This window comes from Schistocerca serialis, chromosome 3, assembly GCF_023864345.2.
Source record: "Schistocerca serialis cubense isolate TAMUIC-IGC-003099 chromosome 3, iqSchSeri2.2, whole genome shotgun sequence".
Classification (NCBI taxonomy): Eukaryota; Metazoa; Arthropoda; class Insecta; order Orthoptera; family Acrididae; genus Schistocerca; species Schistocerca serialis.
This window is the reverse complement of record NC_064640.1, coordinates 160,835,449-160,848,563: the sequence shown is the minus strand read 5'-3', so window position 1 is coordinate 160,848,563 and position 13,115 is coordinate 160,835,449. Positions and strand designations below refer to the sequence as shown.

General features: G+C 39.3%; 1 protein-coding gene across 5 annotated transcripts; it reads right to left on the bottom strand.

Annotated features, from left to right (window-relative positions):
* Positions 1 to 590: 590 nt before the first annotated feature.
* Positions 591 to 12,649, bottom strand: LOC126469867 (thymosin beta). 5 transcript variants are annotated; one of them, XM_050097179.1, is made up of 7 exons: positions 12,493 to 12,649; positions 7,411 to 7,559; positions 7,039 to 7,152; positions 5,133 to 5,246; positions 4,679 to 4,792; positions 1,571 to 1,684; positions 591 to 1,483 (listed from the first exon to the last, which is right to left on the bottom strand). In XM_050097179.1, the coding sequence occupies exons 2-7, from the start codon at positions 7,547 to 7,549 to the stop codon at positions 1,458 to 1,460; spliced, it is 621 nt and encodes a 206-aa protein (XP_049953136.1). In that variant the 5' UTR covers positions 7,550 to 7,559; positions 12,493 to 12,649; the 3' UTR covers positions 591 to 1,457. The 5 variants fall into 5 exon arrangements, with proteins under 5 accessions (XP_049953136.1, XP_049953138.1, XP_049953137.1 ...); XM_050097181.1 differs by lacking the exon at positions 12,493 to 12,649 and adding an exon at positions 11,678 to 11,794; XM_050097180.1 differs by lacking the exon at positions 12,493 to 12,649 and adding an exon at positions 8,620 to 8,730.
* Positions 12,650 to 13,115: the final 466 nt, after the last annotated feature.

The following is a 13,115-nucleotide window of genomic DNA, read 5'->3' as shown; positions in this document are numbered from 1 at the left end:
GTTTTTGAAGTTATTGGAATGAAACTGCAAATGCAATGAAATGTTAACATCTCAGACGCATCATTCTTGTAGAGAAATTGCTATTTAACTTATTACCATTGTGTGTGTGTGTGTGTGTGTGTGTGTGTGTGTGTAGAAAGATTTAACAGCGCTTTCTGTAGTACTACTAAGTTTTCTGAGAATACACAGCCCCAAAGAGACCCATTATGCGATTTTCACACAACTTTTTCTGTTTCAAAATATGTACTTTAGATTCTTCACATTGCACCATTTGTATTTTTTTTGCTGTTTATTCTTTTGTAACTAGAAACACATGAACACTTAAATTGATCTGCAATTATTCATATCCAACCTTGCATAATACCAGACAAGTTCCTCAAACACACAACATTTTAAGCTCATCAGTGTAATTACTGCTGTGTTTGGTGAAGTTAGCTTGGATGTAACAATGCGTTTTACTACAAGACCGATATTGCATTGAGCACAGGTGCCCAACTCTCATTTGGTTTAATTTATTGAGGTTAAGAAAGATCCAATCAAATATCTTTCAGAACAATAGGGAGTAATGGGACATTCAGGAAATTCATACATTTGGACAAAGTTCCAACTTTTATTCACACAAAATTTCTTGGCAGCTGACATAACTGCTCATGAAGTGCAAAAGTATGCATCGCACCACATTTAAATACTGCCACATTCCCACAAAAAGAAAGACTTCATGATTAAAAGCCAAAAGTTTTCAACACATTCACACAGTTAGCACATGATTAAAGCAACAAATCTGTCTTGCACAATTCTGTGGAAAAACCTTTGAAATTTGCTATCATGAATGGTGGAATGTATAAAGAAATACTGGAAAAATTTAACAAAGATAGTTCCTTTCAAAATAAATTCTTACAAAATTGAGCAATTCTGTATTTCATCACTATCCCACTACATTTTAGTTTCAGGGGATAGTGTTGCACATAACCTTCTGGATATCGCTTTTATACAAATGAATAGTAAGTATTCTACATTTGAAATGTTCTATATTCCAAAAGTTGTATAAAGCATTTACTGTTGATTGTAAAAAAACTTAGGTGTATGTTTACAAAATAAGACATACATTATATAATATCACTGATTATCATTAGTACCACTGCATCCCAGTTTTACAAACTAAAGGCCTATTTTTTAAACATCACAATCTCTTTACAGTTCTGACCAGCTTCAGCATTAGGACATTACATTAAGACATCACAAACTGCTGTCATGACTTCTTTAATGTCTTAGTGGAAGTCTCCTTTACTATTGTACCAGCAATTTAAGTGGAAGCACATAATACAAAATTTTCGTTGTTTAATGGCCGGACAATAAAAAAATTCTATAAATAGTGAAGTGTAGCAAAAAACGATAAAAATGTGATCCCAATTGAGCCGAGTCTGTAACAGCCCAGTCTTTGTTACACAGTTTCATGTTTATGCCTTCTTTTCTTCATCAATAGCTGCAAATAAACATAACATTGCATTAAGGTTACGAACACCAGTGGGTTAGACATTGTGAATAATCCAAGTTTGAATCCATGTCCTACCTTCTTTTGTTGGCAGTGGATTTTTCTCCTGAGTTTCTGTATGTTTCAGTTTGCTTGTATCAAAGTTCTCAATTCCAGCAATCAGATTTTGCTTTCCTTTCTCTTGTTGGATTGCTTTAAAAGATAATTTTAATCATTAAATTCAACAATTTTAATGTGATTCCAAACAAATTTTGGAGCACAACAGCCATCTACTCATATGTACTCTTGTTTCATTTCAAATTACTGGCAACTTTTATGAAGCACTGCCGATTTTAAATATAGCAGGATGGGTTATGAAGTCAAGCAATGTTTTCAGAAATTAACCTCATTCAACATTTACATTTTACAGCAGAAGAGAACCTGTTTATTGCTACTATTTAAATAATTATAAGAAAATCCTGCTCAAAGCAGAAGCACAATACAATGAGAAATTGTCTCAGTTTAGCTGAGAAACAATTAACATTTACATACTCATTTATCTTCTGTGAAAAGAAAGTTACGAGTGTCTGCCGCCTGTTGCGAAGAATGTATATTCTGGAATCTAAATATTATTTGAGATGTTAGTGAGCAAGCATATTAAGAACTTGCCTACAATACTGTGAAAAAGATATACTTTTAACAAATATATTCATTGATAAATGAATTTTATACCACATGGTGAAAGTTAATCTATCTACAGCCTGTGAAAGTAACAATTTAAGATAACATTACATGCAGCTTCATACCTTAAAAAATTTGAATTGTTGAATGCAAAGTCATGCATTTATTAAAAGCCTCACAGATGCCATGCAAAACTTTAGATATTCAATACTCCAAATTAAAGCAGCAATATGTTTGTTTTGACCGAAGTGCAGAAACAATGGCCTTAGTTAACATATGGAGTATCATACACAAAAACAAGGCAAAAGCTGTAGTGGAGGACACTAAGAAATTTGTGGTGTAGTGTGAAGAACCACAACTTTTAAATGTGGAGAAGAGCTGAACATCATCCAACAATTTTTTTCCTACAGGTGAGCAAGAAAACATTCATGGGGACATTGAAATCCAGACAGCACCGAAGTAACTCCATCAAAGGACAAGTATGCTCAGAACTTCACATGTTCTCGGAAGGAAAGCTACTTCATGTTTACACAGAGTAAGATTTACATGATACAATTCAATTCTTGGGTGCAAATACAAATATCTATGAAAGATTTTGTGCTTTATAGTACAATCACAATTTTGTTCCTATGGTCATGGCACTGCAGGAAACCTATTTCTGCACTAACTGACATATGGGCAGCAGTCTGAGGACTGTTACTGCTGCTATGAGCAACAATAATTGCATGAAGCTGCATCCATACCAAAATCACGGAGGAGAAAAAAGGTTACAGCTACATATATCAACACAGTTGATTAGAGTTTGGGTAGTTTACTTTCATCATGCTGATTATTGGCAACTGCATATCCATCACCACTACAAAAGAAAGCAAAAATTAAAATACTTATTTCCATGAACTGTAGTATCTACTCTTATAGGGCCATTTATAGCCAAGTATACAGAGAAACATAGTAATCCAATTGCCCAAGAATATTCCTTTACAATTAAAATGTGTCCACATGAAAACATTTTTCCATAAAATTTTTGTGCATATCTAGAGGTTTTTGGGGAGACATCTTAGTGTATGCAGCACCAAGCACAGAACCTAGCCACTCCACTTCACAACAAAATTAAAGGGTCACTAGTTTCGAAAACCCATAACTGCACACCCTCTCCCTCATTGTGGTGTGTAAGTTTGAAATTGGACTCAAAAGGTGCCAACAACCTCCTGTAATGGTGCAAAATTACTTTACCCTGCAACTTCACCCTCGCACTCTGACATGTAACAGCAAGGTGTCAACATGTGCAGGGGGGGGGGGGGGGGGAGGGAGGAGAGACAAGGAAGGTCATGTCAGCGTAAGATGGTATAATGTCATCACATTGTCACCAAACATCCTCTCCGAATGTGTCTGCAACAGAGGTCAGAATTAGGACACCCAGCATTACACTTTTCTCACAGGCAGCCAATAAAAACATTTTAGACACCCCACCACCCAGAACCTCCACAAGAAGGCCTTGGTTTGACAATACATTTCTAACGTGATCAACAAAGGTGAAGGGGTGCACCAAAGGTTTTGCCAAACTGGAGGCTATTAGAGAGACTGTGCCATTTTATTCATGCACATGTTAATATTGCATTCCTGCATCACCACACCATAGTAGGGCTGAAAAAGCACATGTATCTTTACTGGTTCAGATCACATTCAAATTTTGTTGAATGGTCCCTACTGGTTTCACCCTGAATACAAAAGCAAAAATTGTAGTTTCACTGCACTCCAAAAGGGGCGCAAACACATTCAATGGGGATCCAGCCCCACAGTGTCATCAGAAGGGTTGTAACATCAGAAGGTGTCAGCAGTGTTTAAGGTTGTCAACATCATCTTGTTCATCGCACTACGCACTCCTTTTCGACTGAAGTGTTTGGCAATCAACTCCTCGGGGAAAGGGATGGTTTCATTGACACCCTTCATGCCACCCCCTGAGGCCTTTTGTGGCAACTGAGTGGCAGAGTGCCCGACATTTTTCCTCATCTACCTGTAAGAGAACCAAGAGTTTTCAAGCCTGGGTGTTGCAGTTATGACTTTCATCACACAGACATCAAAAAGAAGGTGAAATGTGGATATTGGGCTGTGATGAACTTATAACATGTCCACAGTGGCATTGGGCAGAATTGTGGTGAAATTTGGTGATAATGTGACACCAACCTATGTTACAGCTCACATGAGCTCTTGAGCTGTAGACACCTTGCTGTTTGACATGTCGCCAAGCCCAAGGGTGATGTCGCTGGGTGCCACACTTTCGCACCATCACAGAGGAAGGTTGTAGGCACCTTCGAGCCAAATTTCAAACTTATGCACCACAATTAGGAGACAATTACAGGGTTTTGAAAAGCTATCCTTTAATTCTGTTGTACAGTGATTACCACATTAAGGAATGACACAGGAATTGTACCCTGGTGACATTAGTGCATTGCAAAGCCTTATCCCAAAACCAGTAAGTAATGGCACAGGTAAGAGTTTTTACCAGTAACATAAATAACTACCCACCTTCTGGATCTGGCAGAGGATTCTTTTCTTGTGTTTGTGTGTGTTTCATTGAAGATTTATCAAAATGTTCCACACCTTCCAGTAAATTCTGGTGAACTTTCTCCTGTCTAACAACTGCCAGAAGTTTCAAAGCCAATGTTAAACATGCAGAAAAAACAAGCTTGTAGAACACTGCAAATTATCTGTTAATAGCTTGAAGCAAGATTCCCTTGTTTATTAATATTTAAAAGCTCTGAGAAACTGTTCTTATTTAACTACAAAACAAGCATGAATTTAAACACACACAGCCATGGCATTCATAGATAGTGGCAATTAATGTAAAAGGCTTTCCTTTATATTCTTCTTACAAATAGAGCTTTATTGCTAAGCTTTCTACAGCAGAAATTTAATTGAAAAAAATTCATGCACATTGTTCGAAACCATATAAACATGCTAAGAAACTTTTAAGACATACCATCTTTATCAGGAAGGGGATTTTTCTCTTGGGTTTCTGTGTGTTTTAGTTTTCCTGTGTCAAATTTTTCAACACCCTGCAACAAAGCCTTCTGTGTTTTCTCAGTGGCCACATCTGAAAAAATTTATAGTAAACATTAGAGCATCAAGACCCAACTTTAAACACTGAAAATTATTCTATTTGCAGTTACATTGCGAGTTTTTGGGGTATTCTGTATTAAAATAGACAATTGTAAATGGTGTGAAAAGTGTTAAACCCCCACAAGCATTTTTATTTTTAGAACTTCATAATCCACAAAATATCGCAATTTTGACGGTGTCTGAAATTTAAAGTTATATTAATTTTTATATTCACGGTTTTGAAATGTGATCGACTTTAGGAGCATTAAGGTTATTAACTGTTTCAGTAGAATCTGCTCCAGTATTTCAGAAAGCATACACAATATGCACATTTCAAAACACAGCAAGGATTCTTGTGTACAACAGCAATAGTTAAACCTATTTAAGCACACTGACACTCCATCTTCACAGTGTTTTACAGGCAAGCACCACCAGTTATGCCAGAATTAGCATATAAGCAGTCAAATACCTCACATGGTTAACTTAAATAGTGGCAGGGTTAGATACCAACAGCAACACACTTGCGTATAAAGTTATGTGCAGTGTGACTGCCATTTTCATATTAATGGCAGTATGAGGCAACCACCAACCACACTGCTAAAGGGGAAACAATACTGGCTCTATATGTATTGTGTCTGTGGTACCGAATGATGCTAACAATGTTCATTAGTTATTGATGAAGTTCTTTTACCAGAGTAAAATGACATTTTGTAACAGTTTCTATTAAATCACCTTTCAGAAAAGTAACAGACTGAACAAACCACAAAATTTCTCAACACTAGTATTAATATTTTAATTGCTGTTTATGGATACTTGTGAGGCAGTTTTGTAACTAAGCACTTTATTTTGCTGAACACAAACATTTCCTTTAATATTTAGGTAACTTTACAATACAAGCTTACGTATTGTGAAAGAGTGTACTTTCACTACTTTATGCAAATTTTGAAACACTGTCACACCTCTTGCATATGAGTAAGCAGGTATCTTTTCATGGAGCTAGCCTTCATTTCTGCAATGAGAAATAGGGGAAGCCAATTTTCAAGAACATTTCATTACTAGCATTACACACACCTTTGCTACAACAGAAAAAAATTTCATTTTTAACTGTTTTAGACCAAAGGAAATACTAGCAGATGCCATTAACATATAAGTGAATATTTCAAAGGCAGGTACCTTCAAAGTACTGCTGCACAGTCACAATGTTGTCTAAAATAACTTGAGTTTATGAAAAAGGTACCAAATTTGTGTGAATTAACCAACCAAACTCTTAGAATGTTATATCCCCAGATAGGTACTTACCTTTATAATCTCTAGTACCTTGCAGTCAAAATAAGCTGTTCAGCAGTTATGTTAGCTATGCAAAACATGCATTAATTAGCTTTACCTGTTACATCCCATATAAATAACCAAATATTTCACCTTCCAACACTTCTTCCACATATCTTAATGGAATGTGTTATTCTGTGGGAGAAACAGGTGGAACTCCAAGAAAGCAGACAAGTTCTTTCTATGGAAAGTAGTACCGAAGTCCCATGTTCAGAGGTATACTGAACTTCCAGTTAAAGTAGTCCCACTGAACTTTCTTAGTACACGATAATTTTAACCATAGTAGCACAGGATTAACATAGTGAGTAACATTTTGACTTGCTTGTCAATCTTCCTTCAATATTAAAAAGAAAAATTTGAATCATTGTATTAGAGCAGTCTTCTCCAGGGCAGTGCTTAAGCAGACGTAATGGGTTCTAAGCATGGAAGCAAAATGGCTGCTTGTGAAACCAACAACTTACCTTCAGCATTAGGAAGGACTATTTTTTCCTGAGTATTTGTCCTCTTTAACCTCTCGGGTTTAAAGTTCTCGACTCCCTGAATAAGTTCCGAGTGTTGCTTCTCCTGTTTCACATCTAATTCATAAACAAGTATTGAAAAACATGCCTCGAATCTATTGTTTGAATGCACTGGACTGACACACACACACACACACACACACACACACACACACACACACACACACACACACTAAAAATCAGAAGCATCAGTAACTCATTTTTTAACTGAAGTGTTATCCAATTTGCAGTACCTTCCATGTAACAAATGTATACAATACCTCTAACTACAGAATAATGCCTCCAATTTTTTAGCCTAATCAAGTGATATCTTACCTTCAGCAGTAGGCAGAACATTTTTTTCATGAGTCTCTGCCTTTTTCATCTTGTCTGGCTTGAAACCTTCCAGTTCACTTTTAAAGTCTGGAGCAACTTTTGGGAGATCCTTCAAGGATGGACTTGCTGGGTTGGCCATCACTCAAATGCTGCAGGTTTCAAAGTATTTAATGTTTTCACACAAATCTTAATAGCGAAACAAAATAAAAAATGATAAAATGATCAAATTCAGAAAGGCAACATTCTGTTCAAATGAAGGAGTGAAAAATCAATGAAGCGGCAATTTTTGATGTATGTGTATTAAACTTAAGTGATGCATAGCCTGGGAACAAATACTCCTAATGACAACTTATCAATGACGACTAATATAGACAAGGTATGTTTTAACAAGACCACCTAATGTTAACAGTTTATAACAGTGTTACACATTTCTTATTTATTTCTATTCTGTAGGCAGAAGCAATGATAGCCCCCAACTTTTCAGTGTAATTTATTTGCAAAGGAATTAGATTCCTGCAACCTGCTGTAGCATTTTGTGCACTAGTGATCACCTTTTCCTTTATGAAAGGCACAGCTTATCTACTTACAGTTAACAGTTCCATCATTTTGTCATTTATGAAAGTGACAAATTTGCTTTGGGTTAAGTCATAAGCTAATACTTAATAATGTCAACAGAACTGCCAATGAACCAGTGAGCTACAAACATTTCAACCACCTTCAAAGAGTACAGTAAATAACAGTTCAAATTTGTGTAAACTGCAGCTCTTCCATCTCCCAATGTCATTGCAAACAATCTCCTAAACTGCATTACTGTGATATTCAGCTTACAGCATTACTACACCCCCCCCCCCCCCCCCCGCACCAAAAAAAATCTAGCTTGAATGACTCAACCTGTGTATCTTAATGGCACACTTCTTTAACAAAAATATTTATTAGTCTAAACCTAAGTGTTCAGTGCATTACATCATCCTTTTAGTTCTTTCGATTTCTGGGAGCGAGTTCCTCTAATGTGGCCAGTAATAACCAGTTTGCGCATTCTATTACAACTGATACCCTCCATTGTCCACATTCGAGGGAGTTCGAATTTAACAAGTATGGAATTTATACGCATTCTGAATGAACACAAGCTTCTTAAACGCTACAGTGTCCTGAGCGATAAACCATAGTACTGCTTCTGACACCTAGTCATTTATATACAAAAGCTTGCACCTCAAATTATTTTCCACGTCCTTTCTAAACCCGGTACAGCCCCATAGGTTTCATAGGTTGCGCGGGCCATGCCGGCAGCTGGCGCCACGGGCATAGCTTGCGAAGGCCACGCCACACAATCGTTACTGCGGCCGTTGACTTTGCGGGAAGTGCACAGGGCCCGCTGCGATCAATAGGCAAGAGCCTACACCCGCCTTCATTTCATCCCCACCGAGGTTAATTTCACTAACTACTACTGAAGTAACCACATCTAAAAGATACTACGAAGTGGTAAAAAAGGCTTCACAACCTAGTAAAAAGCTGCTGGTATGCACTGCTACTAGAAAAGCCAGTGTTACCGACTTCGCAAAAATCGCTTCGAAACAGACAAAGCGCTCGGACCTAATTTGAGCGCTATCTTCATAACACTTTCCCTGTCCATACGGAAGAGGTTCACTAATTTGCACTCCGATGGTCTCAGGATATTTCGAGTTCATAGCGCATGACCTGTAGTCAGTTGGATAAATGAGGTACAAGGGATTTGATGATTAATCATTTTCACGCTTCACTGTCAAGACAGCAATGAAGTTAGAAACGGCTTTCTGAAGGGTCAAGGATGGACGCACCGCGCCGAGCAGTTCTTACTGATGCCGTATGTTGTGCCACTGTGACGTCACCAGTATTTATACAACCGGATCCCACACTAGCCGTTCGGTTGGAGCGCAGCTACATGTGTGATCCTAACTTTTTCGAAACTTCGACCAGCCGCGTTTGCTGTTGAGCACACAGAAAAAAAGGAAGCAGCGAAACATTGCTAATGGTTACGTTCTTGACTGACGCCAAACTACAAAAGCACTGCGCAGCCAAGGCAGTTGACTGCTTAGCTCTACCTATTGAATATAGAGTACAACGTTATACAAAGATACTAATACCTCCGCTTGCACATTCCGTATTATTCCTTACATAAATGGACGGCTTGCCCCGTAGCGAAAACCTATGTGATCCCACGACATGCAGCGTACATTATGTTTTTCTCCGAAGCCATCATGATCGGGAGAAGGGATTGCGATAGTTTCTAAAGGTGCCACATGTTAGAATATCCTGGAAATGTAAAATGACATTCCGAGTACTAGAACTTCGAAACTGCTGGGGCAATCGCTGATTATTCGGCAGACTGGACCTGTAGGCAAAGTGCTTTGGTAATCTAGAACCATAAGACGTGTCCTTTGCCTAATGCGTATGGCGCTGCTGTTGGAAAGGAGGACCCAACAGCGTTAACTCATCCTCTGTTCACCTGTTCCATCTGCATGTCCGCGCGCCACAGCTCCTGCCTTTCAGCGCTCGCTCCTATATTAGGGCGCGACGGCTCAGCAGCTGCCGTTTATGGCAACCGGCCTGCACGCCTACGTAGTAGCAGCTGCTCCCGTTTCCATATGCGCTAAGCAATCTCCATGCAACCACCTGGCTACCCCACACACCTTTACCGCCTCCACAGTTCCATGTCAGTTATGGCCCGCGCCTTTTCTGTATCTCTAGAGTCTGCCCAAAAAAATAATCTTAATAGCTCCTGTGGTAGTTCAGGCACATGGCGGTTCTATAAAGTGCTGAACATCAGTTGTAAATTGAGGTGCTTTACAACCTTACAGTGTGGTAAAACACGAACAAAAGGGGGAAACAGAATTCGGAAATCAGCAGGCACACCATTACCGTCAGCATTCCACGATGTCTTATCGAATGGGAATACTGGCAACATAGTCGTGGAACATTTTTATTTAACGAGATTACTTCCCACCGCCAATTACCATCTTAAATTTAGGCCGATAACACGCGGGAATGGTAGACTTTTTTCACACACACACACACACACACACACACACACACACACACGAGAGAGAGAGAGAGAGAGAGAGAGAGAGAGAGAGAGTTGCACTTTAGGAGCACGAGGTCGTGAGACCAAAGATATTCATGCGAATAGCGAATATGAGGAACTTATTAACACGACTGTGGAACACTACCTGAATCTGATTGAGGGCGCGAAAGAATTAAGCGCAGACGCCCACAGAAATGACGAGTCTTGTCACGGAGTCACTAAAACAGTAGGCGGAGTGAATGCCCTAAAGGTGGCGATACGAACAAAAATGCGCAGCTGAGTTCAAGTTTCCCCAAGGTCGATGACGCCGGCCGGGTCGCGCTTGCTGCAATTACACGGACGCACCGCCACACGACCCGTTACAATAGCAATTTGTTACGCTACAGCAAAAATTTCGGACCTAGCCCTTCGAAAGAAGAGGAGCAGATTGCACCTAGCAGAGGTCACGACTGTTAGATCGCGAAAAGGAAAAGTTACAAATACAAATTTTCCCAACGCGATTTCCATGCTGCTTCAGAGTGCCATGCTACTACTGTATACCTCCATGGTATACGTTGCGCACTGCAACAATTTCGTATTGCATAGCAGGCCCTCCGGTGCTGCATTGACACGTCAGCTTACAGTCACACTGCGAAGTTACAGCTGTCGCAGAAAAATGTATTCCACCTTTACGATCTCATTCCCATATTAATTTAGTGATTCTGGACTACAAGACCTATCTGCATCACCAGCCTCAGTTCCCACTACATATCGCACGCGGAGCAATTCTAAGACGATTACTCACGAAAGCACCAGTCTGCATCAAAGTAACTCCCCGGTATTTTACTGAATTTGAAGGTTAGGAATAGTAAACAGGACGCAAGCCACTACGCCCCATAAACCGCCATGTGGTATCTGGAAAACACTATTCCATTTGCTGTGTAAAGAAAAGAAAGTACGACCTCGTTGAATTATAAACAATCTTGGGTTACGTAGACATTCAAGTACATCTTTACGTCAAAATATATGCGATCTCTGCTACTATAAAGCAAAACGAGTCACGCCTCTCAACAACACACAATCTGATCCTAAACAGCAAATGATCACATTCTTTGTCTTCTCTTTTGAGGGGGCCTTACTACCATCCATCCATCCTTCCACGTACAACGAAAGCTGCTCACTGTATGAACTGCCCTTTCTATTTCATCCCCGATTAAACTACGTAACTACCTCTACTGTCGTTCCGCAGAGTTAACTAACCAGTAGTCTTGATGGCTTTACTATAGTAAACTTTCACTAATGCCAACAGCCCATTCAATCGCCAGTTAGGAAACCTTACGAACTAAAGTGTGATGTCCGTGTGCTGGCTGAAGGGGAGGCAGACCTCACAGCTGCCTCCGCCATTATCCCGTTTCTTAACGTTCATCGTACACCGGAAACACTTCCTGTTTTCTTAATGCAGTATATCTTAGGAGGCAGAGGAGGAGGGGGCGGGGGGTGGTGAAGGCAAGAAGTCAAGTTTCTTTGCATCATGCGTAGTAATTACAAACAGTTAAACGCAGTATCCTTCACGACACTAACAGTCAGGGACAAGATTTTTCGAACTCTTACTCTGTTCAAACTACACTTAAGTTGCCCAGTGTTTCGACTGGCGAGTTCCTCAGCAACATTCGAACTAGTGGACTTTTAATAAATCATCACTTAAGAGCTATAACGCTTCATTTTTATACCTATAAAAAGTAAAACTGCAATACATCAAGTTCTGCACAGCTATATATAAACTTGTAATTACAAACTACAATAAAAGATTTTAAAATTTAATTCCATCTGCTTTAATATATGGATTTAATTCTCACGGGTGTACCATATATTTTATTACACCACAGTAAGAAGTCACTTTTTGTGCGTCTAGCCACTCCAACAAGCATGGAAAAACCACACCCTAAAATTGGTAGCCAGACGTTTCCCTTCATCAAAATGAAAAATTCTACGCTTTTTCATATATAAATGTACAAAACTAATATTTTAAATGCTCAAGTACTCACCAAACTGAATTACTACAGCAGCAAAGCGAAGACAAAGTCTAAACGTGGCTAGGACGTGTGTAGCTTGACTACAGCTTCCAAAGCGCTCCTTCTCCGACAACTGGCTGCAGCGGACTGACAACTAAGCGGCAGGCAGTAGGCACAGAGACCTGTGACTCACACAGCCTGGAGGGGGGACAGGAGGAGGTGGAAAGGGAGGGATGGAATGGCAGCGTCGTGGAGGGGGCTGCAGCAGCTCACTTCACCAACCGACAAAGCCAGCCAGCTCATATAAGCTTCGAATGAGAATCCAAACGTTTTAGCTATTAATAAAATCACCGCAAACGTCATTTTTGGTGTTATCGTTTATTTGCATCGTGTAACTAGTTTCCAGTGGGTAACCACTTATCTTCAGATGGCCAAGAACATGTGCTTTTACATAGGTTTGTTCAACAGCCCGTGCTAACAGTCATCCCAGTGTCGTCGTTTAGCGCAATTGTGCAGATAGAACACTGCAGTACGACACTTTGGCGGTTTGAATCTGCTTAAAACAAAAAATGATAATTTGAAATAAAGAAATATTAAAAGATATATGTTTCACAATTACACGAATTCATCATATACATTACAGGATTACGGATAGG